This window comes from Tamandua tetradactyla, chromosome 9 (genome assembly GCF_023851605.1).
Source record: "Tamandua tetradactyla isolate mTamTet1 chromosome 9, mTamTet1.pri, whole genome shotgun sequence".
Classification (NCBI taxonomy): Eukaryota; Metazoa; Chordata; class Mammalia; order Pilosa; family Myrmecophagidae; genus Tamandua; species Tamandua tetradactyla.
Genome location: NC_135335.1, coordinates 11,134,078 through 11,159,641, shown reverse-complemented (window position 1 = coordinate 11,159,641; position 25,564 = coordinate 11,134,078). Strand labels below are relative to the sequence as shown.

Here is a 25,564-nt window from a genome sequence, read left to right as displayed (position 1 = left end):
AGCGTGGCATTCTGAGAATGGTCACTGCCACTGTCCTCTCCTGCTGTTATTCAATCTTTTAACAGACAACTCCCATATGATGTGGGATGAGCAAAGAAAGAGGAAGCCAAGAGATCATAGAACCAGGGAATCTAACCCAGGGGAAAGGCAAAGGAAATCCTAAGGCTGACAGCAGGTAGTAGTCCCAGGACGAGAGGCCAGGAGCAACCATCACTGATGGGAATAATGGCATCTCTGGGAGGGCTGTGTCCAAGGAAAGGACTAGAACTAATAGATTGCTTGATGTGATTTCTGTTATGGAAAACTGTGCTGAGAGGTGACTGGATGGCATAGGGAAAACTAGCAATAAATAACAAAACTAAGCAATTAAAAAGGAACATAATAGTGGGTTGCAAGGGTAGGTCAGTGGTAGAAGTCTCACCTGCCATGTGGGAGACCTGGGTTCGATTCCCAGCCGGTGCACTTCCCCATCACCCCCACCCCTCCCCCAAAAAAGAATTCAGCAAATGGCGCTGTAATAATGGGACAGTCACATGGAAAAAGAATGAAATGTGACCTCTAGCGCACACACAGATACACACAAAGGAATAATTATTTTCAGGACAAAAAAAGAAAGAAAACCATCACAGTATACCACAATCTTCAACCATGAATGAAACTTGTGTATGCATAAAGCAAACACTCCAATATTAATTAAGCAAAAATTTGCAATATGCAATTAAACTGAGAGAATGGAGGAGACAAGAGGATGATGGTATTAAATAGTTAAATCCTCATTTACCATTACAAGAATCAATTAATCATATCGAAATTTTTTACTACAAAGATAGTAGTCTACACATACTATTTAGAAACAAGTATATGCAAAATTAAAGGCTAAAACAGAGAAGAATAGTTGCCTCTTAGGAGAGGGACTGGGTAGGATAGAGAACCATGTATTTTGTTCTAAATCATTGAATATTAGTTATCTTTTAGAATTGTGTGCATGTATTACCTTAGAAAATTAAAAATTAAATTTTAAAACCTTTTCCAGAAAGGAAAATAAAAAGACAGAGAAACAGAGGCATGTGTAGTAATCCCAAAAACTTGCAACCAAATTTTACTGCACCCACCAACTTCCAACATCCATACTATGTCTACAGAATATAAAAGGCAAGAAAATTATGATGAACCATCATGCATTTGGAGCAAAGACTATAGGCAGTTTTAGGAAAACAAGCAGTTCAAAATCCTAGTAAGTCCCCACCAGAAAACTTTGCTAATATATAACACAGGCAACTATGCTGACATGAACATAATAGAAGCAACTGACTACTCTTCGGATAGTCTGGCTTTGTCCAGTGACAGGTCATTGCTTTGAGGACATATACACACAGCTCAGATTCATTCTTCCCATTGTCACATTGCCCTTTACCTTTGACCTCTGACCTGCAACCTGGTTTACCTTTTGATGAGATTATCTCTACACAGATATGACACGCCTGTGATTGTGGATGTGACCTTTTGATTAGATGGAGGTGTGACGCCACCCGTCCCAGGTGGGTCTTGATTAGTTTACTGGAATTTTTAGAAGAGGAAACATTGTGCCTGAAAGCACAGTCAGCATAGCTATTGGTGTTCCTGTTTTCAGTGATCTGTCTACTTTTAGTAAGTGTTCACTAATGGGATTTGGCATCACGATTTTGCCCCTCGACATTCAAGTCTGTTTGATGTACATACATTATGAATGTACAACTCGAGAGCCTGACATGATGCTGCCAACTGAAGCATGGTAGCCATGGACTTGCCCTCCAATCTAAGCTTCAGATTCAGTGCAGAAAAAAAAAAAAAGCATCTACAACTGGGGTTGAGGATGCACACCAAAGCTTAGAAACCATTTCCAGCACAGAGGTCTACTGCTGTCATTTGCAGGCCAGCTGGGAAGCCATTGTGTCCAGTGACCCTTTCCCCCAACTTCCTTCCCAGTCTCTTAACCATAATGTCCTCCCATCACTTTTCCAACATTCATGTCTAATGAGACTCATCAGCCACATAGAAGGTAACAAAACTGAATGGAAAAGATCAGGAAGCAACAGGGAGAAAGTTCAGCCTCCTCCTACTTGCATTATATCCAACCTGGGGGCGTCCACTTCTGTGACAACACAAAGAGAGAGCCCAATCTCTCTATGGCTAAGGCCACTGTTCCCAATGAAAGCACAATGGCCAGAATTATTCCAACTGTACTTTTTTGCACTAAAGTCATAGAAAAAGGATCATGGATATGGATCAAGAAATCTCACCCTATATGCACAGATGAGTGAAAAAAAAGGATCAAAAATAAATAAATAATAGGGGGAACAAAGGGTAAAATAAATTGCGTAGATGGAAATACTAGTGGTCAGTGAGAGGGAGGGGTAAGGGGTATGAGATGTATAAGTTTTTCCTTTTTTATTTCTTTTTCTGGAGTGATATAAATGTTCTAAAAATGATCATGGTGATGAATACACAACTATATGATGATATTGTGAGCCATTGATTTTACACCATGTGTGGAATGTATATGTGTGACGATTTCTCAATAAAAATATTTAAAATAAATAAAAAGAAAAAAATCTCACCCTAAAACCAAGCCAGGCATTGAAACAAAATTAAAAACAGCAAAGAACAAGATTCTTAGCTGTCATTTGTTGGTGCCAGGAAGCCCAATAAAGATAAAAATAATAATAACAGGGCCTTAGAAGTGTGGACTTGTAAGCCAATAAACCCCCATTTATTAAATAAATTAATTAATTAAAAATAACAGGAAAAAGAGAATGAAAATGGAGACATGCTATCCAAAATCCACATCCTCAGATGCCACAGCCAACACTGTCCTTGCTTTTCTAAGCACAAAACTTGCCTAGACTGTATATGTGGTGGCTGCCAAATGTAGAGAAGAATTTGGAGATCTTCTAGGGTTAAAAAAAAATTCTTGGGGCACTGACCAGATTTATCTGGACCCTCAGTGGGTGCCCAGAACTGAAGCTTTACAGCTGAGGGACAACTCCCACATTCTAAAAGGGAATCAGGCGCGATTTTGAAGCAACCTCACTTCTGAAGGGTGAACTTGCTGGAAAACCTGCTTAAAATCACTTGCATCCAGTGATTTCCTTGCTAAACTCGGTGTAAGGGCAGGAGAAATGGTTTACAGATAACAAAGCAGAAACAGTGTGTCACTAGTTCTTTACAGAACCTCAGAGAGTGAGAATAAATGCTGGTGCAACGGATTCATACAAAAATTGCTTTGTCAAGGAAAGTAACAATAGCATCAGTGTTTGTGGCTACGCTTTGTACTGTAGTCAAAGAGTATGATTAAATAGGAGTGTTTGGGTTCTTAAAAAATGAACCTCCCATGCAACCTTTTCAAGAAGACCTAGTCCACCAAAGCAAAAGAGTAAACCAAGAAAGAAGCGAGCTATAGAAGATAAAAACATTAATACAGGAAAGGATAGAAAGAAACCTCTAGGAGAATGCTAGTAAAGGAGGACAGCTCTGCACTGCAAAATGTTTGAAGGTCATTGTGCTTGAAAGACAGATGTGCAGAGTTCCAACTTTTCCTAAAGTCTTCCTACCATCACTCCATCTCTTTCACCTAACAATATCCACGTTACCTCCTAGGGCAGCTCAGTCCAACTGAATTGCCTGTGATAGTGGAAAGTTCTAAAGGTTCCACATCTGTGCTGTCCAATACAGTAGACAGGTGGTGAGGAAAATGTGGCTAGCATGCTTGAGAAAGTAGATTTTTAATTTTATTCCATTTTAATTTCATTCATATTTAAAAAGCTACGTGGCTGGTGGCGCATTGGCAAGCACAGCCCTAGAGAAAGCCTGCAAAGAACCCATGCCCTACAAAACAGGCCACCACCCACCCTCTAGCCTCACCTCTAACCACATCTCTCTCTACCCTTCCTCAGAGCCTTGGCACCAGCTGGTCCCTCCACCTGCCTCTCCCTGCCCAGGTGCTAATCCTCATCAATCAGGTCTTGGCATCCTCAGCTCATAAGACCCATCTGCAGCCACCTGACTGTTATCTGTCCCTAATTAGCTGAACGCCCTGCTCGATATGCCCTGCGGTGTTGTAACTCTTTGTGCTATTTATTTCCACTTCCCTCCCCTAGACTCTATGCTCCATGAGATCAGGTCCCTCTTATCCACCACTGTATCCCTGGCAATGAGAGCTGTCCAGCTGGCTCACATGGCTCCTTCAGCCACTACTCCTGATTGCCTCTGCTTTCTTGTGCTCAATTCATTATAAGCTCAACTAAAAGAAAACCAGAGAGGCTCAAATCAGGTGTCCCAGCTTCTGTGATTCCCTCTCCGACCTCAGCCCTGTGTCAAACAGACCAGAAATTCCAATCTCACCTACAAGACAGGCCACCATCCACCCTCTAGCCTCACCTCCAACCACATCTCTTTCTACCCTTCCTCAGAGCCTTGGCACCAGCTGTTCCCTCCACCTACCTCTCCCTGCCCAGGTGCTAACCTCTCATCAATCAGCTCTTGGCATCCTCAGCTCTTAAGACACATCCGCAGCCATCTGATGGGTCTTGCTGCAAGCAAGCCCTGGAGGCTCCAGAAAGATGTATTTGAGGAAGTGAACAGCCAGAGATAAGTTACTGAAGCTCCAGGAGACTCAGTTTCACCACATGGGGATAATAAACCCTGCCCCTAAGGTTGTGGTGAGTCATGCAAGGTTTTGAGTTGCTGACACTTATTTGCCCCTTCTCCCCTGATGCCACCCCGGCCTGTGACATTTTCTGGGGCAGGGATTCCGGCTCTGCTCTTTGCATCTTGTTCACATCTCTATATCCGCAGCCTGGCCTGGCTGACAGCAGGCGCACAGCAGCTGTCAGCTGAGGGAACGGCCTGGTTCCTGGGGACAGGGACGCGGGCAGGGGACACACCTGGTCGCTGCGGGCGACTCCGTAGCGCAGCTCGTTCACAAAGTGCTCACAGTTCTCACTAGTCAGCTTGTACAGCACCTCCTGTCCCACCAGCTCCAGTGCCCGCTGGACGATTTTGCTAGGAGGCAGCGGCTGGTACTTGTCATCGTGCTTGTTGTTGACCTGGTACTTGTCGCTCCCGGCCACATTGTACAGCAGCTCCTTTTTAACCAGGGCCTTGTCCGTCAGAGTGGACATCAGGCTGGCCGCCCCGGCCCCAGCGATTTCACCTGTGGATCCACAAAGAGGACACCCTGGGCTTGGGCCGGGGCTGCAGGGGGGACTGGGGGAGGGGGGGACTCAAGAGCAGGTCCTCAGCCCGGCATCTGCCCTAGGCCCCCCCAAGGGCATGACCAGGGAGGATCAAGTGGGTGGAGGGTCCAATACAAGGCTGTGTGACTTTGGAGAAGAAGCTCTGGTCCAGGGGCCCTGGCTTCCTTAACTGAAATGGTTATGGAGTTCCATGTTTTGTGGCAAGCAACCTTTTTTTTTTTTTTAGCCATCTATATCCTGTGACACCCGAGTGACCCTCTCGATTGCAAACATTTAAGACAAGTGCCCACCCACCGTCGTGATCCCTTCAAGGTTACAAGCTCCTTCACATGCAAAGCTGATCACACTGCAGAAAGGGTGGGTGGGTTTGCAGAAGGAGGTGCCACCCTTCTGGAGGCAAAGGCACGCCAACACACAGCTGCTCCCCAGGAGGAGAAGCCTCCCAAGGGGCCACCCGGATTGCCCGGGCCAAGGCCCTGGGGCTGGAAGAGGCAACAAAGCCCCAGAAATTAAATGACTCCAAAGAAAGAGAATCTAGGCTCAAAACGAGGGCCAGAACGGCTGCAAGAAAGAGCAGCTATCAGCACAGAGTCTGGGCATCGCTCCCGACCCGGCCCACCTGGCATGGGAGGGTCCTGCCCCGGGCATGATGGCAGAACAAGTGGGTGTGGACTCAAGAGGTGGAACCCAGGAGCCCTGGGAGATGGGAGAAGGGGCTCACTCTCCCTCAAAGAGCTGCTGCCACCCTGCAGGGAGCAGGACCCCTCCAGCCCTTCCCAGGGTGGGCAGCTTCCTGTAGGACCAGACAGGACCTGTCTTCAACTGTGACACTGTGTGGCCACAACAAGTAATGGCAAGAGAGGCAGATCAGCCTCCAGCTCCTGCTCTGCTTGGTTTTCCAAAGAGGACTGAACCACCCTTTACCCTAAGTACAATCAAGAAACTTGGGAAAATCTAGGGGGTTGGGGCTTTCAAGGAATAAGGTAGGTAGTGCTTAAGGGATTCACTGAAGTAAATAAAAGAGATGGCACCATATCTGAGCCCTGAGTTTGCACAGAAGGTCAGCGGGAGTGAGCTCCTGAGGTCCCAGCAGAGTGAGGGGCTGGGCTGGGATCAGAGAGAGGCAAGCAAGGTGCCTGGAGCACAACATTTAAGGAGGCCCTGGCTCTCGGGGTCGTGCGAGCACAGGGCCTGCATTGGAGAGCATGAGCCTCATTAAGCCTTGTGCAAGGGGTGCTAACCTGGGGCGGGGCACAAAAGTGCAGAGGCAAAAACTCAGAAACCCTGAGTTCTTCTCTTAACCTTCCTGGGCCAACAGTGTGGGAGTCCCCAAATGCACATTACAATTGGGCCACAGATACCCATCAATATAGGCATTTAAAGTCCCTTTTAAAATAAGTAAGTTTAAAGAGTGAGTCCATTAAAGACAATATCAAGTAGACAGTCATAAAAAGGGCATGTGGATACAGCAAAAAGACCAGAGACCAGAAACGCCAGAGGGAGCAGGATGGCACTGGGGTTTAAAGCCCAGAGTTGGACCACCAGTGTTTGAGTCCCACCTGCACCACCTGCCAGCTATCGGACCTTGGCAAGTTCCCTAATGTGGCATAATTTTATTCTTGGCCTAAGCCAAGTCCCATTCTATCCCTCACCCGCCATTTTTAACAAAACCTTCCTCCGCAAGCCTCTTCTTAGTCTCTTTCTGCCACTCCCTCCTCCCCCTGTCGTAGACCACCCATTTCCATAGCCGACCACAAAACCACTTGCCCTTCCTGTTATGCCCTTGTTGCTTCTTCTCCTAAAGTCTGCCCTTAGGGCTAGCAACCTTTCTCTCTCGCCTGTATGATTGGCTACCCCAATTACTCTCCCCACCTATTGTAAATCGCCCCCTAAGTTCCTCGTCACCTCCTACCCCACCCCTGACCCCCTTTGGCCTATATATTCCTTGTGCTTCCTCTTTTCGGGGTCTTAGCCTGTAAGCCTTGCCAGCCAGGCCAGGTCCCGTGAGCTACTGGCAATAAATTACTGCTAGTATTCCTAAGTCTCAATTCATTGTGCTCGCGCGCCCTCCAGACCTTCGAGCCCCGTGGTTCCGGCTGACGCCGCTCTCCAGCCGACCCACACCCGAGGACGAGACCCTCACCACAGGCCCTAGTGCGGACGGGCAAGGCAAGCCCACGCCGCACCCTAACTTCTCCGAGTCCCCGATTCCTTGGGTCTAGAAAGGAGATAATAACAGCCCCGACCTCTTGGATTGCAATGAGGACTCCAGGATTTGGCTGCATAAAATGCCTCTGCAATGCCTGGCCCAGAGCAGGAGCTCAGCACAGGTTAGCTGCTACTATCATCGGAGCTGTCCTCTAAAGTTCCGCCCCCAACTCTAAAGTCTACAAATGTCTTAGTAGCATGAGGTCCTTTCTCCTTGCCTCACCCATCTTCCAAGACTCCTGAGAAGCTAAAATGAGAAGATTCAGGTAGAAGTACCTTTTACTGTTAAGAAACACCCAACACGCGTGTTACCACTCACCTCATGAGCTGTGACACACCTGTCCACCTGCATCCCTGTCGTGCCTTCCCCCTGACTCCAATTCACCAAGCACACCTACCTGGTGCAGCCAGTTCTTACTGAGGACCTACTATGCGCCAGGCATTGTGCCCGGGGCTGGGGATGGTGGTGTGAGCTAGACAGAGCCCCTGCCTGCAAGCAGCTCATGTTCTAGGGAGGGGAATTTACAATGAACAGCCAAACAAAAGATCCTTACAGCTAATGAAAAATGCAATGGAGATGATATGTGGGGTAAGAGAAGGCAGGTGGGACTAGATTAGACAATTCTAGCACTGGTCAGAAAGGGCCACCCCGAGGAATGGTCATGTGGATTGAGATCTGAACGATCCGTGCCAAGATTTAGGGGACAGCACTGGAAGCAGAAGGAACAAAACAGCCAAGATCTCAGGAAAAAAAGCTTGACATGCTTGAGAGGCAGCAAGGAGGCCAAGGTGGCCAAAGTCTGGAGATCCAGAAGGAGAGAAAGGGAAGATGGGCTTGAGGGAAACAGGCAGAGGTCACAGCAGGTCGGGTGCCACTAACCACCTAACAGACTTTGGATCTTATTCTAAGGGAGATGGAAAAGTCAAGTGAACACTTTAAGCAGAGGAGTCAGATGATCTGAGTTACGCTTTAGAAGCATCAGGCAGACTCCCAGTGAAGGAGGGATTGACCATGAGGCGAAAGAGGTGGACAGAGCAGCTGGAGGCTATAGTAGCAACCAGATGAGAGAGGATGGACGCTTACACCTGGGTGTGGCAACAGACATGGTGAGAAAGTCAGATATGGGAGAAAAGCCAACCGAGTTTCCCAATGGATTAGAGGTAGGGTAAGGAAAGGAAAAGAATCAAAGACAATTCCTCAGTGTTTGGCCTGAGCAACTGGGTGCTGTCATCCCCTTGAAATGGAGAAAGATAGGGGGAGAAAAAAAGAGTTGGGTTACTTCCACGTGGGGCTTGTCAACTTCCAGGTGTAATTAGACACCCAAGTGGAGATGCTAAGGAGTCAAAAGGTTATGAGTTTGAAGCTGAGTGGGGAGGTCCAAGCTGAGAATAGGGTTTAGGAGACATCAGCAAATAGAAGGTACTGGCAGTCAGGGGACCAGATAAGGTACCTGGGGAGGGTGAGGACTGAGTCCTATGAAGAGGTTAGAGGAGGAGGAGGAGCCAACACAGAGACCAAGAAGGAAGGGTCCAGTAAGAGAAGGAAGAAAGACTGGTGCCAGATGAAAAGCAGAGTAAGAGGTCCCTATGTCAACTGCTACAGAGAGGCCAAGTAAGCTGCAACCAGAAAATTCACTCTTGGCTTTGGCACGACATGGGAGTTCTTTTGGTAACCTTGACAAGAGTTGCTCTAGTGTGGGGGAGAGGGAAGGGGGGAAGCCTGGGTGGACAAGACTGAAGAAAGAATGAGCAGTTGGGAAGTGGAGATGGCGATAGTTGACATCACGGTGATGAGATCTGCTCTGATGGGATGTTTGGCTAGAGAAGGACATCAGGTCCAGGGGTGGGTCTGTTTATCAGCAGAAGACATGGTAGTCCTTTCTCTGGCAATAGGAATGACCCAGTAGAGAGGGAGAAGGGGCTGGGGAATTTGAAGAGCCAGATGCTTATGAAGGTGAGAGAAACCAAGTCTGGGGCCCACACACAGAATGTGACATTCTAGATAAAGGCAAGGGCGCTTTTTTTTAGCATTTTAACAGAAGAAAAGGCAGATGATGTGGGTGGAGATGTGGCAGTTTAGTTCATCGGAGGTTGGGAAGATGAGGGTGACTCTGCTACTTCTGATTTCTCATAAAAGGCCTGAGTGAGGGCATCAATTAAAAAAAAATGGAGGGTGCATGGGTGGTTCAGTGGTGGAATGCTCGCCTTCCATGCGGGAGACCCGGGTTCGATTGCTGGATCATGCACCACCACCACCCCCGAAAAAAAAAAAAACAAGGGGGCAGGGGGGAGTGCAAAAGAGAGGCTTACAGATATGCATAGCAGCTTCTTTCATGGTAGCCAGAAACTGGAACCACCCCCTTGTCCACCAGCAGAAGAATGGATGACATTGGGGTATTGTCAAATAATAGAAAACAGGCAGCAGTGGAAAAGAAAGGACTGCTGGCACAGCCAACATCACAGCAATGCTTCCAGGCATGCTGCTGAGTGAAAGGGGCCAGACACAAAAGAGCACAGACTATGTGACTCCTTCTATACCAAGTTCTAGAACAGGGAGAATAATCCATGGCGAGGGAAGTTAAGTGGTTGCCATTGGGGGGGGAGGGGGGCTTGTGCAGGGGTAGGAGCTGGGGAGCCCTAAGAGGGAGTGGAGCTGTCCTACAATCACACCATCGTTGATACACATATGAAAACATTTTTAAAAATTCCCAAATGGACACTTTTTTATATGTGGGCACTTGACGATATTTTACCTTATACCTCAATTTAAGGAAAAATTTTAAGAAAAGGGGTGAGGAAACCTCCTAACAATTCTCCAGCCTCAGCTGACAGAGAAGGAAACCAAGGCTGGGGGTTAGAAACTGGATTCCTAACCAACTCTGTGTGTGGAAACACTTGTGCTCTTTCTAGGGGATTTACACTTCGGTGTTGCACCAGTTTTCTACAAAGTTCTAATCTATAACATCAAAGGAGAGCTGCCTGTTTGCACACTCACCCCTCCCCCATCTCCACCAACCCCTCCCTGACCCCCATCCCCCACCCCCATCCCCTTGCAAAACCCCTGGGATTCCAGGAAGCAGAGACTGAAAACCACTGCTCCCCATCCAGCTGCCTTCTGGTAATACTCAGGAACCAACTACCAATTCTCTCTGGGGACCAAAGAGAATGTTGGGGTCATCTGTTCCCCACAGCTCCTTCCAGCTCCCTCTCCTCCCAGCCCCTGGGCCCCAGGCACCCTTACTAGGTGGAGCCAGATGGACCACATATCCGTCCCCAGTGTAGATGGCCCAGTGTCTGTAGAAAGGACGGAAAATCTCAATCAGGTCTCCAGGCTTGGGCTCTGGCTGCAAAACCAAGAACAGGGCTGTTAGAAGCAGCACAAGACTCTGGAACCAGGGGCAGGGTTCATTTAGGGACATGCAGCTGAGCAGCCCCCAGCGAGCAGCTCACCTGGATTCCATCCCAACCCCTGAATGGCCCGATTTCACAAGCCTGCTGTCCCAGACCTGCAGGCCTGTCCATCCACCATGACAAATGGCAAACTGCAAACCTGTGCATGATGCTAAGAGAGCGTGTGGGAACACACACAGGTAAGAATGCATGGGAAACTGTGTGTGTGAGAGCGACTGAGGGGGTGTAAGGCTGTGTGTGACAGCGTGTGCAAGAGTGGACATATGCAAGAACATGCGTGAGTGTACATGGGAGAGCATGTATCTGTGAGGGGTGTGTGTGTGTGTGAGTGAGCATGTGTGCATGGGAAGGGAGGAGGAGAAAGGGAGACAGCTCTAAATGTTCCTCAGGGCCCAGCCCTGTTAGGAGGGCGTGGGGCAGAATCTGGGGAAACTTCTGAGAAGTTCAAGATCACTCTTCCTCCACAGGATGGAGGCCCTGATACCAGACACTGAGATACAGGCCAGTGGGGTGGGGGGTTCAGATTCCAACCAGAGTCAGGGGTGACCAGCTGTCCAGATTCAGGCCAGCCTTAAATCTCTAGAATGAGCAAGGAGACGGTGCTGGTTCGAAAGGATGTATGTACCCTAGAAAAGCCATGTTTAATCCTAATCCCGTTTCTTCTAATCCCTATTCAGTACTGTGTGCTGGAAACTGTAATTAGATTGTCTCTATGGTGATGTGACTCAATCAAGTGTGGGTATGAAACTTGATTAGGAGGAGAGGTGTCTCTGCCCAGTCCAAGTGGGTCTTGATTACTGGAATCCTTTAAAAAAGGAAGCATTTTTGGAAAAGGCTTGAGATTTCTGAGAGAGCAGAGAACGCTGCAGAACCACAAAGCAGAGTCCACCAGCTGGCGACTTTTGGAAATGAAGACGGAAAATGCATCCTGGGGAACTTCATAAAACAAGAAGCCAGAAGAGAAAGCTAGCAGACTTTGCCATGTGCTGTTCCTGGTGAGAGAGAAACCCTGAATGCCATCGGCCTTCTTGAACCAAGGTGTCTTTCCCTGGATGCCTTAAATCGGATATTTCTATAGACTTGTTTTACCTGGGACATTTTCTCAGCCTTAGAACTGTAAACTAGCAACTTATTAAGCTCTCCTTTTTAAAAGCCATTCCATTCCTGGTATATTGCATTCTGGCAGCTAGCAAACTAGAACAGAGATGATCCCTCTTAGAGTCCATCTATCTGCCCTCGGACCAGAGGTTTCCAGACCCTGGTGGCAGCTGCACTGCTCTTCAGCACAGTGAAGGAGGCAGGGCTGGGCGTTGGCCTGTTTAGTCCTAGGGTGGACCCAGAGGGGCTTGTCCACTTCCCACAGCCACTACCTCCCACCAGGTGAAAATGACAGACAGTCAGAACAGCCAATCACAACCCGTGTGAAGCAGGGTCATCATGGGCGGTTCCCTGCTATTCCATAGAAACCTTAAAACTGCCAACAGGCATCATATATGGAAGGAGAAAAAGACTTTTCACAGGGATTTTTTTTTTCAGCTAAATCATGTTCTCTTATGGCAGGAAGTGGAACTGATCTTCCAAAAGGAGGATACCCAGATCTTACTAAGAGCCTATTTCAGCACAGTGGACAATGGTCACAATTAATGGATCCCATTTGCTTCCCAGAATATAGGGAAAAAGATGATTAATTGTTTGGTGAGCAGTCAGGGGGTCTTTAAGTGTCCACAAAGGAGAACTTAACCCGGGACCTCCCCAAATAGGAGAGGACATAAAAACACAACAGGGGCCCAGCCCTCTGGGAGGTTGGAAAAGGGACATATGAACATTCATAATATGATGTCAAATACTAAAAAGCCAGTGTGTACACAGGTCCACGGAGCTCACTGAGCTCCAGATAAATACCCGTGAAAGGAGGCTTACATGAAGAAATAATGCAAAAGAGAAAAAAAGAAAATCTGATTAAAATGACAAAAAAAAATTAAAAACACAATGGTGTGTAAATCTCTCTGGCAATATAGAACAGAAATCTCTGGATGAGCTGGGACTCAGTATCCAGGGATTGAGAACACCTTCTTGACCAAAAGGGGGAACAGAGAAATGAGACAAAATCATGTTTCAGTGGCTGAGAGATTCCAAACAGAGTCAAGAGGTTATCCTGGAGGTTATTCTTATGTATTATATAGATATCCCTTTTTAGTTTATGGTGTATTTGAGTGGCTAGAGGGAAGTACCTGAAACTGTACAGCTGTGTTCCTGTAGCCTTTTTTCTTGAAGATGGTTGTATAATGATACAGCTTTTGCAATGTGACTGTGTGATTGTGAAAACCTTGTGTCCGATGCTTCTTTTATCCAGGGTATGGACAGATGAGTAAAAAAATATGGATAAAAAAAATAAATGAATAATAGGGGGGAAAAGGGTAAAATAAATTGGGTAGATGGAAATACTAGTGATCAATGAGAGGAAGGGGAAAGGTGTATGGTACAGCTGAGGTTTTGCTTTTTATTTCTTTTTCTGGAGTGATGCAAACGTTCTAAAAAAATGATCATGGTGATGAATATACAACTATGTGATGATACTGTGAGCCACTGATGGTTACAACCATGTATGGACTATATGTGTGTGAAGATTTGCGGATAAAAATATTAAAAAAAAAACAAAAACGATGGCGAACCCTCTGGAGCCGCTGGTGGTGGGTTCTCCATCAACCTCAGCCCCTAGCCCTGCACCGAGATGATCAGAAGCGAGACTGAAAACGAAACCCTTACTATACCAAGTCTACAGGGAGATTTGGGCAGGAATGTCTAAATGACGGGCCTCATCATTTGTAAAATTGGGGGTGCCGGTAAAAGAAGTAAAGCTTTGCAAGCTTGGAGCCCTGAGCCTGCTCCTGGACACCTGTAGCCTGCCCCCACGGGGAGGCCATCAGACGAGATGCCCGCCTGACTGCGCCGTGTCACGTGGGAGCACGCGACGTCACTGTGCCCTTGTGTAAGCACCAGGGGCTATATGGCATGGATAAACCTATCCGTAAGGTGGAAAAAACAAAAAATACTATGGTGGTTTAGGTAGAAAAAATATTTAGTTATCTCCAAAGGACCTCAGATTTTCTCTCTATAACAGCAAATGCTCAAAAATAATGGAGTGGCGAATGCTTTATGCGAACTGAATGTTGTACTCAAAAAGCCACATACCCTCTCTAGAACATCAGCTAGTTCCATCTCCCCACCCCATATTATCAACAGCCCCATCCAAAATGAAGAAGTTGGAATGGGCATCGCCCAAATACCCCTAAAGAGTGGGAGAAAGATCAAAGGTGATGGTGGAGTTATACGGAGAAGTTAGGGTTAAACATGAATATGAATGCTGAATATTAAATTGATATCTTTTAGTCTACAGTATCTCAGAGGAGCTAGAAATAAAAACCTAAAATTGTGGAATTGTAACCCATACCAAACTCTGAAATGCCTTCTACAACTAATTGTCCTGTGCTTTGAAATGTATTGCTTTTTTGTATATATGTTATTTTTCACAAAAAATGTCGATTGTGATAATAAAAAAATATCTATGCCTTCTAGCCTCTTATATTCTAGCTAGAAGGAAAAATCTGAGAGGATGGTATGGTAGCCCATGACAAACTCTGGGATCTGTCCTGTAACTACTTGTTGAAGAGTACTCTGAAAACTATTGCTTTTTTTATTTCTTTGCTTTGTATATATGTTATATTATACAATAAAAAAGTTATTAAAAAACCCAACATTTTTAAGCAGCAAATGAGTTATACCTGGTGCTGCATAAAGCTTAGGGTACAGTGAGAAAGAGAGGAGCTTGGAAGACTTGACGATGCAATGCTGTTTGATGAACAACCTTAGGCAGGCGAAAAAAAGAAAAGGCTACATGGTATATGAGTTCATTTATGTCATTCCAAAATAGGCAAAACTATATGACGAAAAGTTCATTGGTGATTGCCAGGGGCTGGGGGTTAAGGGAGGGTTTGACTACCAAGCACAGAAGGCGATCTGGGGGTAACTGATCTTTGAATTGCATTCTCTGTCATGATTGTGGTGATGGTTATACAATTGTGTGTTTGTCAAAACTCACAGAACTGAACACTAAAAAAAGGTTAAATTATACTTTAAGTTTTTTAAAGAAAGGAAATAATTTTTTACGACAATGGAGTAGTTTGGAAGGATAAAGGTTGTGATTATTTTTTTGATACTCAGGTAAGTTGCCTGTCTCTGGTAACGGCAAAAGATATACATTCCCAAACATAGGCAAACTGAAAAAAATAATATCACTCAAGGAAACTGCTTTTTAAAAATGAAGTAAATGTGTGTGTTAGTTAGATTAAGTTGTCAACTTGGCCAGGTGAGCATACCTAGTCCTGTTGCTGCGGACATAAGCCAATGGTAAGTGAACCTCATCTGTTGCTAATTACATCTGCAGTCAGCTAGGAGGCGTGTCTGCTGCAATGACTGACGTTTGACTTAATTGGCTGGTGCTTAAATGAGAGAGCGCAATGTAGCACAGCCAAGCAGCTTGGCATTCCTCATCTCAGCACTCGCAGCTCAGCCCAGGCCTTTGGAGATGCAGAAAGAAGTCACCCCGGGGAAAGTTGTTGGAACCCAGGGGCCTGGAGAGAAGACCAGCAGAGACCATCCTGTGCCTTCCACGTAAGAAAAAACCTCAGTGGAAAGTTAGCTGCCTTTCCTCTGAAGAACCAACAAAATAAATCCCCTTTTATTAAAAGCCAATCCGTCTCTGGTGTGTTGCATTCTGGCAGCTAGCAAACTAGAACAATGTGGCACACTCACCCATGGAGCCCATGCATTAGCTAGAAGCAAGGACTCAACGTTCCCATAAAATGTAGTCCTGAGAATGAAACAAAGCCACGTACATACGAACAAACTAAAAAGACACATCTTACAAGCACCAACCCGAAAAAAAATAATTTTAAAAAAGCAGCAGCATAAGAATAGGCTAAGCCTACTTAAAATTAGGCCTAACAGTCACCTCCAGAGAACTTCTGTTGTTGCTCAGATGTGGCCTCTCTCTCTAAGCTGACAAGGCAAGTGAACTCACTGCCTCCCCCAACCTACATGGGACATGACTCCCAGGGGTGTCAACTTCCCTGGTAATATGGGACAGAAATCCCAGGATGAGTCAGGACCCAGCATCAAGGGCTTGAGAAAGCCTTCTGGACCAAAAGGGGGAAGAATGAAATGAGACAAAATAAAGTGTCAATGGCTGAGAAATTTCAGAGTTGAGAGGTTATCCTGGAAGTTATGCTTATGCATTACATAGTTTATGGTGTATTGGAGTGACTGAAGGGAAGTACCTAAAATTTTTTTAGCTATGTTCCATTAGCCTTGATTCTTGCAGACGATCGTATAAAGATATAACATTTACAGTGTGACCATGTGACTGTGAAAACCACACATCTGATGCTCCTTTTATCCAGGGTATGGACAGATGAGTAAAAAAAATGGATAAAAAAATAAGCAAATAATAGGGGGAGCAAAGGGTAAAATAAATTGGGTAGGTAGAAATGCTAGAGGTCAAGGAGAGGGAGGGGCAAGGGGTATGGTATGCATGAGTTTTTTCTTTTGATTTCTTTTTCTGGAGAGATGCAAGTGTTCTAAAAAATGATCCTGGTGATGAATACACAACTATGTGATGATATTGTGAGCCACTGATTGTACACCATGTATGGAATGTCTGTGCATGTTAAGAATGTTTGTACGTTAAGATTATCAATAAGGGCAGGCCACGGTGGCTCAGCAGGCAGAGTTCTTGCCTGCCATGCCGGAGAACCAGGTTCAATTCCCAGTGCCTGCACATGCAAAAAACAAACAAACAAAAGATTAATCAATAAAATTTTTTTTTTTTAAAAAAGCAACAGCAACCACAACCAAAGAACGCTACAAACCAAAGGACACCCATTAGGATGGCTATCCATGGGCAGATGGATGTAAGAAATATTGACAAAAGGGAACAGATAAGTAAAAGACACCAGAGGCCAGTGAGGCCAGGGTGCCTTGGACTGAGGCCACCAAAAACTCACCCTCTCCCACTATGATCCGACAAAAATCCAACCACCTCACGATACACGTAAGCCGGCGCAGCTGAATCAAAATTCAGAACTCAAGAAACCAGGTCTTCACGTCAGAAGCATAAAAGCCACAGCCCATGGCCCATTGTTCATGTGAGGGCACACAAGTTAAGAGGCGTTTACATTTTTGAAAGGCTGGGGGGGAAATCAAAAGATGAGTATATTGTAACATATGAAATTCAAATTTCAAGTGGCCATAAAGTTTTCCTGGAACCCTGCCACACCCACCCATTTACACGGTCCATGGCTGTTTTCACTCTGGCAGACACCCTGATCCATAAAACCTAAAGTATTTACTTTCTTTATAGAAAAAGCTTGGGTGGGCTGCAGTGACTCAGCAGGTAGAGTTCTCGCCTGCCATGCCAGAGACCCGGGTTCAATTCCCGGTACCTGCCTGTGCAAAAAAAAAAAAAAAAAAAGGTTGCCAGTCCCTGTTATGAAATGAACAACAGTCAACAGTTAGCTGTCCCAAATTTATTTTGAACCCCAAACCAGGAATTTGGGAACTTGTCAAAGTGCTGTCTGGTGGCTCCATGGCTGGGGCCAGGCGTATGCCAGCAAGGTTCTTCCAGACTGGGGACGTGAAGTCCCGGGAGGACAGCTCCAGCGAAGGGCTCAGGAACTGCTGCTTTCTTACACACAAGCCACAACAGTGGCAAAGCTGAGACTCTGTGCCCACGGGATCTCTGAACAAAAAAAAGCCTTTATCCTCCCCCACATACACAACACAAAAGCAGTTACAAAGCACTGTAAAACAGCCGTTTTCCTTAGCAAGCAAACTGAGGAACAATGGCTGGCCTCCAAAATTCATACGGCAAAAACAACCCATCGGTAAGAACGAGTTAAGTAAATTATCCAAATCCAGACACCGAAATACTGTGAGAACGAGAGGGGTATGTGTGGACAGACACAGAAGTAGTTAGAAAAAGCACGTCAAAAACCATGCTCCCGGGAGATAGAATGAAACTAGAGAATGGAAGTGGTTTTGCTTAACATGGGCAGAAATTAAACATTTGGAAATGGAGAGAGTGGATGGTAGCACGCTCATGTGCGAATAATTAACAGGGCTGAATGGTGTGAGATTGTGGTGGAAAGTGTGTAAAATCACGTGCGTCACCAAAAGGAAAGTTGGAACTTAAAACATGGGAATGCAAAACCCAGTTGATTTGGGGGTGGGCAATATCTGTGATTAAATGTACAAATAGGAAAAAGTTATTTCATGACTAAGATCAAACGCACGACACTATTACAAGGAATTAATAATAGAAGGGTTTGGGGGGAATGTACCTGTCGCAAACTATGGCCTATAACAGTCATATCTTAATGTTCTTCCATCGATGGCAACAAATGTACCACACCGATACCAGGGATCAATAATAACGGGGGATAAGGGGTATGGGATGTTTGGGTTTTTTTTTTTTTCTTTTTATTTGCTTTGGGAATCATGAAAATGCTCTAAAATTGATCATGGTGATGACTACACAACTATGTGATGATACTGTGAGCCACTGATTGCATATTTTGTATGGATTGCATGCATATGAATATATCTCAATAAAATTGCAATGAAATATGTATTTTCATATATTTATAAATAAAATATATTCTGTACTAGGTGTGATCCGAGGAAAAGAGACCCAACTGTTTATATGTTATATACAGTGAGGGTTAGGATTATGGACTTTCACATTCTGTGTAATATTCATTTAATGTTTGAATGTTTGAAAAGTATATATTACTTTACCAAAGGAGGAGAGATTTAACTAAAGAAAGAAAGGTTTATTTTGTCCAGAACCTAAGTTTTCTGTAGCACATAATCTAATTCAACCTGTCTGGATAGCTCCATTTAAACAACTGAAACCCAGGGAGTCCCAAATAGAAATGAGGGCTTGTAATTCTGTATAGTTTAAAGTAATACCTGGCAAAGTTCCTTGAGGTTCAGGAGAAAAAATGTGGAACTATTAAACTTTACCACCGGGGAAACCCAGATACTGAGTTTCAAACATTAGGGACTCCCAAGTCAGTAGGTCAAGCTCTTGATCTCGAGGCTTGTGAAGCTGATTTCCTTAGCAGAGAAGCTTAGCCTACTTATAGTAATGCCAAGAGTTACCTCCTCTTTTGTTGCTCAGATGTGTTCTCTCCCTCTCTAATTCCAACTCTGCAAGTGAAACTATTGTCCCCCCTACTATGTGGGACATGACATCCAGGGGTGAAGGTCTCCCTGGCAATATGGCATGTGATTCCCAGGATGAGGCTGGCCCTGGCACCGTGGGACCAACAAGTTCCATCCTAACCAAAAGGGGGAAAAGAAGTGTCACTAATAAAGTATCAGTGGCAGAGAGAGTTCAAATAGTCAAGAGCTACTCTGGAGGTTGCTCTTATGCAGGCTTCAGTTAGACCTTGTTACCTATCATAACCTGCCAAGCCCCAACCAAAACCATTCCAGCCAATCCTAAAGAACACCTAGGGCAATACATAAGATTCTACAAAGGTTCCATGAACTAGAGTAACTTTCCAGAAACCTACAACCTCCAGATGGGTCCCTGGTCCAGATAAGTCCTGAAACCTAGAGGGTCCAGCCTCTCCAGAACATCAACTAGTTCACTCCCCCTATCCCACATTATTGACAGCCTCTTCTAACATGAAAAAGTTAGAATGGGCATAGCCCAAATACCTCTAAAGAGTGGGAGAAAGATCAAAGGTGATGGTGGAGTTATACAGAGAAGGTCGGGTTTAACAAACGAGTATGATTGCTGAATCATTCATTATATTGATTTCTCTTTTAGTCTCCAGTGTATTAGAGCAGCTAGAGGTGAAAAGCTAAAATTGTGCAATTGTAACCCATACCACGCTCTAAAATCTGTTTTACAACTAATTATTGCACTGTGCTTTGAAATTTACTGCTTTTGTGTTTATATGTTCTTTTTCACAAAAAAAGAAGGAAAAAAGTCGATTGTGATGATAAAAAATATTTAAGCCCTCTAGCCTCCTATATTCTGGAGCAGCTAGAAGGAAAAATCTGAGAAGATGGTATAGTAGCCCATGACAAACTCTGGGATCTGTCCTGTAACTACTTTGAAGAGTGCTTTGAAAACTACTGCTTTTTTTATTTCTTTGCTTTGTATATATGTTATACTATACGATTAAAAAAAAAAGTTAAAATAAAAAAAAGACTGGAAAGCATCCTAAGGGAGCTTCCCTCTGGGTGTGGCGCTAAGCATGATGACGGTGATTGTGATGGTTTTGCTTCCTTCTACTTTTTTGGCATTTTCCAGCTTGTCTGCATTAAGCATGTTTTAAATTTAGAGCGTCCTTCCCAACATCTCATCCTGAAAATTTTTCAAACATGTGGTTTGAACTTCCAACGTTTAATGTTGTAAGAATTTTCTCATGGACAGCTATATACCTACCACCTAGAAGCTACCATTAACGTCGCCATACTTTCTTTATCACAAATCTGTCCATTTATCCATTTCTCTAGTCTAGTATTTTTAAACTTTTTTTTTTAATGTCAGTGATCAGTGTCCTAAGAGAGACACAGGTAAAGCACTATGGAAACCCAGGGTGATAACGAAGCAATGACATCAACAGAACTAGCGTGCCTTGTGCTCTGTCTTTTGGACATCTCTTGGGTCCCTGCCTCCAAGGCCACTATTCCCAGCTCTGGTTCTCAAACTCGAGCTGGCATATAAATTATGGGGGAGGAAACTGCTGACATACAGAACCACAGATCCCAGCCCAAAAGATCTTGATCTGTTGGGTCTGGGGTAGACCTAGGAATGTGCATTTTTAACAAGCTCTCCCTATACACAACCCAAGGAAATGATGGAAGTGGCCGGTGGCACCCCTTGAGAACTCCTTCTCTGTGGGGCTGTCCACCTCTGCCTCAGAGGGTCAAGGAACTCATTCATTCATTTGTTTGCTCAACAGACACTTGTTGAGTGCCTGCTACGAGCTGGCACAGACCCAGGCACCTGGGGTGTATATGTTTCTGAGGGAGCAGAGAATAGTGGGGAAACAGACAATTTTTAACAATAGTAAATAATAATATTATCAAAATAAAGAAAGAATAGAGCACGGTAAAGGAGCTAGAGTGCTGGTGGTCGGGGCAGGGGGGCTGCAATATTAAATAGGGACTTAGGGGAGATCTCACTGAGCAGCAACCTGAGAAAGACAACAATGGAGCCCTGCGGATACTGAGAACATCCAGGCAGAGGTGCCAAGGAAGAAGGTGTTTGAGGAACAGCAGGAGGCCAGCATGGTGGAGTGGCCAGTGCCAGGAGGAGCATGGTAGAAGGGAGAGCTAATGAGGCCCCAAGTGGGAAGACAGGTGATGGAGAGTCCTGACGGTCACTCTAAGGTCTGTCCTCTGACTATGATCGAAATGGGGTCAACACAAGGTTCCCAATGGAGAAGAGATGTGATCTGTCTCTCCAGCCACTATGTTGAGAAGAGATCCTATGTACACAGGGACCATGGAAGACGTTTAAGACCTGTTGCAAGGTATGCTGGTTTGAAAGGACTTATGTACCCTAGAAAAGCCATGTTTTAATCCTAGTCCCATTTTGTAAAGACAGCTGTTTCTTCTAATCCCCACTCAGTACTGTATGTTGGAAATATTAGTTAGATTATCTCCATGGAGATGTGACTCAATCGATTAAACTTGATTGGGTGAAGACATGTCTCCACTCATTCCAGGTAAGTCTTGACTGGTTTTATTGGAATCCTTTAAAAGAAGAAGCACTTTGGAAGAAGCTAGAGAACGACACAGCAACAAGAAGCAGAGAGTCCACCAGCCAGCTGGGAGATGAAGAAGGAAAACGCCTCCTGGGGAGCTTCATGAAACTGGAAAGCCAGCAGACAATGCCATGTTTGCCACGTTCCTTTCCAGATGAGAGAGAAACCCTGACCTTGTTCACCATGTGCCTTCTCACTTGAGAGAGAAACCGTGAACTTCATCAGCGTTCTTGAACCAAGGTATCTTTCCCTGGATGCCTTTGATTGGACGTTTCTATAGACTTGCTTTCCTTGGGACATTTTCATGACCTTAGAACTGTAAACTTGTAACTTATTAAATTCCCCTTTTTTATTCCATTTCTGGTATATTGCATTCCGCCAACCAGCAAACTAGAATAGGAGGCAACTGAAGCAACAGAGAGTGCGGGGGTGATAGCTCATACAAGGTGGGGCACAGGGCATGATGAGAAGTGATGGGTTCTAGATCCAGCAATAGGATTTGCTGATGAAATCATGTGGGGTGTGAAGGGAAGAGGAGTCACAGGTGATCCCAAGGTTTCTAACCAGAGCAGCTGGAAGGCAGGACCCACACCCACCATTGAGCTGGGGGCAAGCTGCAGACACAGCTGGCTGGGACAGGATGGGACACTCATGCCTGGGCAGCTGGGCTGAAGTGCCTATTCCACAGCCAGGTGGAGAGGTGAGGCGGGCAGGGTCTGGGGACTTGAGTCTAGAGCTCAGGGGAGGGTGGTCATTAGTGACCGAGACAAAGAGCACAGCTCCCAATGGCATTGGGAGGCAACCTGGCTGGAGTGGGTTTAGGAGAGAATGAGAAAAGAGGAATTGGAGGTGATGCTCCAAGAGGTGGCACCTGAGAATTGTGTTTGTCTTAAAAGACAAGATGGGATTCAAGCCCGAGTCTAAGGACACCCTAACACCCTACTGCAATCAGAGAAGAGGCAGAGATAGGGAAGCAGAGAAGGGGCCAAGAGGGTATGTGGGGCAGAGGGTTCTAGGGAAGCTAATGCCCAGACGTATGTGGGGATCTCGGGGTGAATTTGGGTTTGGCCAGACCAGGATCTCTGGATTGTTTTTGTTCTATTTTGTTTTGTTTTTAAGATTCCGAGGTGTTGCTACTGTGCAGCCCAAAGAATCATAGGTGGTATCTGAAGGGGAGAGAGGAAAGGAAGATTGAAATGCTAGGTTGAGATGGGCAGTAATGCCTCATTTTGCAGGTGAGAAAACTGAGGCTAAGGGAGCCGAGGTCATGTAGCAGGGTCAGCCAGAAAGTGGCCGCTGGGGACTGAGTCAGGCCCCCCAACAAAGGCATGTCCAAGTCCTAAGCCCCGGTTTGTGGGTGTGGACTCATTTGCAAATAGGATTCTTCAAAGATCCTATTTAGGTGAGTCCGAATTGAATCAGGGTCACCCTTAAGTCAGGAAGACTTGTTCCCTTGGACAGAGGCACAGACAACTTGAGCAGGTATGGGTATGGGGAGTGTCATGGTCAGGTTCATGTGTCAATTTGGCCAACTGGTGGTACCTGTTTGTCTGGTTGGGCAAGTACTGGCCTGTCTGTTGCAATGAGGACATTTCATAGAGTTAAATCATGATCATGTCAGCTGCATCCACAGCTGATTCCATTTGTAATCAGCCAAAGGGGAGTGTCTTCTGCAATGAGTGATGCTTAATCTGATCACTGGGAGCCTTTTAAGGAGGATTCAGAAGAGATAGTCTCTTCCTGCTTCGGCCGGCGAGCCTCTCCTGTGGAGTTCATCCAGACCCTCCATCGGAATCGTCGGCTTCACAGCCTGCCCTGCAGGTTTTGGACTCTGCGTTCCCATGGTTACGTGAGACACTTTTATAAATTTTATATTTGTGAGTGTTTCCTGTTGATTCTGTTTCTCTAGAGAACCCTAACTAATACAACTTGGTACCAGGAATGGTTCTTAAGAAACAGAATCTTAAAAATGGTTTTCGGATGGGCCACAGTGGCTCAGCACGTAAGAATGCTTACCTGCCATACCCAAGGACCCGGGTTCGATTCCCGTGCCTGCCCATGTTAAAAAAAAAAAATGGTTTTTTCTACTCTGACTGCACTCAAAGGCACTAAGGACTCTTATTCCCATAATCAGAATGACACTCCCAATCCATGGAGTGAGTTGGCAAAAGAAATAGTCAAAATATCACCATTCGATTCTCTAATGCTTCACTTGTACGAAGCCAGGCTCTGAGGGATGATGTTTTTGACACCTTTACAGAGTTTTGTGGAAATAAGAGGTATAGAGATGTTGGCTGGTTGTTGTTAGATACACTGGCTACATTAAGGAGTGAAAGGGATGGGCTTAAGGCTTCAAACAAGAAGCTTAAGCACCATCTGACAGATGTAGAAGTTTCTATGAGTGTCCTGAAGGAAAATCTTATTTCCTGTAGCCGTAGACTTGAGATCTCTGAAAATCAGACTCAGAATCTTATGAAGACAGTGGCAAAGGGAAAACTTGAACCTCACCCCCCTTCCCCAGCAAGAAGGAAGGAGGGCAAGCCCAGCTCCAGGGGAGACTTCACCCCCTCACCCCTGCGATAAACCCATATTCCCATCAGCAACTCTGAGGCAGTGTAAGACCTTGAGCTCTCGGCGCCTCAAAGAACCAGGCAGGAAAACGAGAGCACCTTTAGAGCAATTTTCCATGTGAGGGTTGAATCACAACAAAGAAAGGGCTTTTCTTCTCATTTAAGACCTTTCCAGAAGCATTCCAGTCTACCCAAGCTTGGTCCAGTTTGTCTCTTGGGAGCTTTTGGGTTTTGCTTCTTTTCATGAAACATTTCAGGCATGCAAAAAAAAAAAAAAAAAAAAACAGAGTAGGATAATGAAATGAGTGCTGCGGTTTTTAAATCAAAATGGATTTAATTTTCAGAAACAGCATATAGTGGTGACACCCTTCAGAGCCACAGAGACGGGGTTCAAACCTGGCCTTGCTACCTGCTAAGTGCATTGCTTGCCTCAGTTTCCTGAGTTGTAAAATGGGGATCATTATGCTACCTGATGATTCCTTCAATTATCCTGAGGATCCAGTGAGTTAATACCAAGAAAACACTCAGCAATTAGGGCCTGCCACCCGGGAAGCATTCAGCACCCGGCACGACTACTCGGTGGGTGTAGGTTTTTTTCTGGAAAGGTCACAGGACCAGCTGGAGGCACTGGGGAGGTTGTGAAAGGAAAACTGAGAACAAGCGCTTCCCACTGTGTTCCCAGAAACCACATGACACGGTTAAGTGTGGAAATCCCTAAGCTCACTTCCTCTGCTCTGACACACTGGGGAAAATGTCTAGAAGCTGTTACAAAACGAAAAACCAAAATCTGGGGTGAGGGTTGAGAACAGGGATTTCCCCAGCTGGGAGCTGGGAGTTTCAGTGCCAAGGTTTTAGGAAGAGAAAAAACCTGTGTGGAACTAGGCATCGATCTAAGGTGGCAGCTCGAGAATCCACCAAGAGGGACCTCCACAGATCTCTCTTTCTCCCGGAGCATTCGATGGGAGCTCCTCTGTGCTGTGTGACCTTTGAGAATCCCTTAAGGTCTCTGAGCTTGTCCGGTAAAACAGGGCTGTTAAGAACAGCCCTTGAGGGTTTGTGGGGAATAAATGAGATGATGAGGGTGAAAATAAATGAGATGATAAGGGTAAAACCACTTATGTCTGGGAGGGGTTGAGACCCCAGACTGAGTGGGGCTACCGAGGAGGGAGGTAGAGGCCTGTCTGCCCGCCAGCCCAGCCTCAGGCCCAGAGAGGAGGTGGAGGAGGGGCTGAGGGGACGCATTGCATCACCCCTTCCCTTACTGGGGCCCTGAGCTGAGTGCTCCCGAGCCCAG

At 45.6% G+C, this 25,564-nt stretch overlaps 1 protein-coding gene across 3 annotated transcripts in view; it reads right to left on the bottom strand.

Moving 5' to 3' along the window:
• LOC143646689 (phospholipase A and acyltransferase 3) overlaps positions 1-25,564 on the bottom strand; it is a 37,534-nt gene that overhangs the window by 6,902 nt on the left and 5,068 nt on the right. For 2 of the 3 annotated variants that reach the window (XM_077115916.1, XM_077115917.1), the window contains exons 3-4: positions 10,684-10,786; positions 4,923-5,191 (exon numbers count right to left, since the gene is read on the bottom strand). In XM_077115916.1, the coding sequence (XP_076972031.1) occupies positions 4,923-5,191; positions 10,684-10,786 (372 nt within the window). Of the gene's footprint in view, positions 1-4,922; positions 5,192-9,752; positions 9,970-10,683; positions 10,787-25,564 lie in introns of those variants that run through there. The other variant, XM_077115915.1, reaches the window with a different exon arrangement.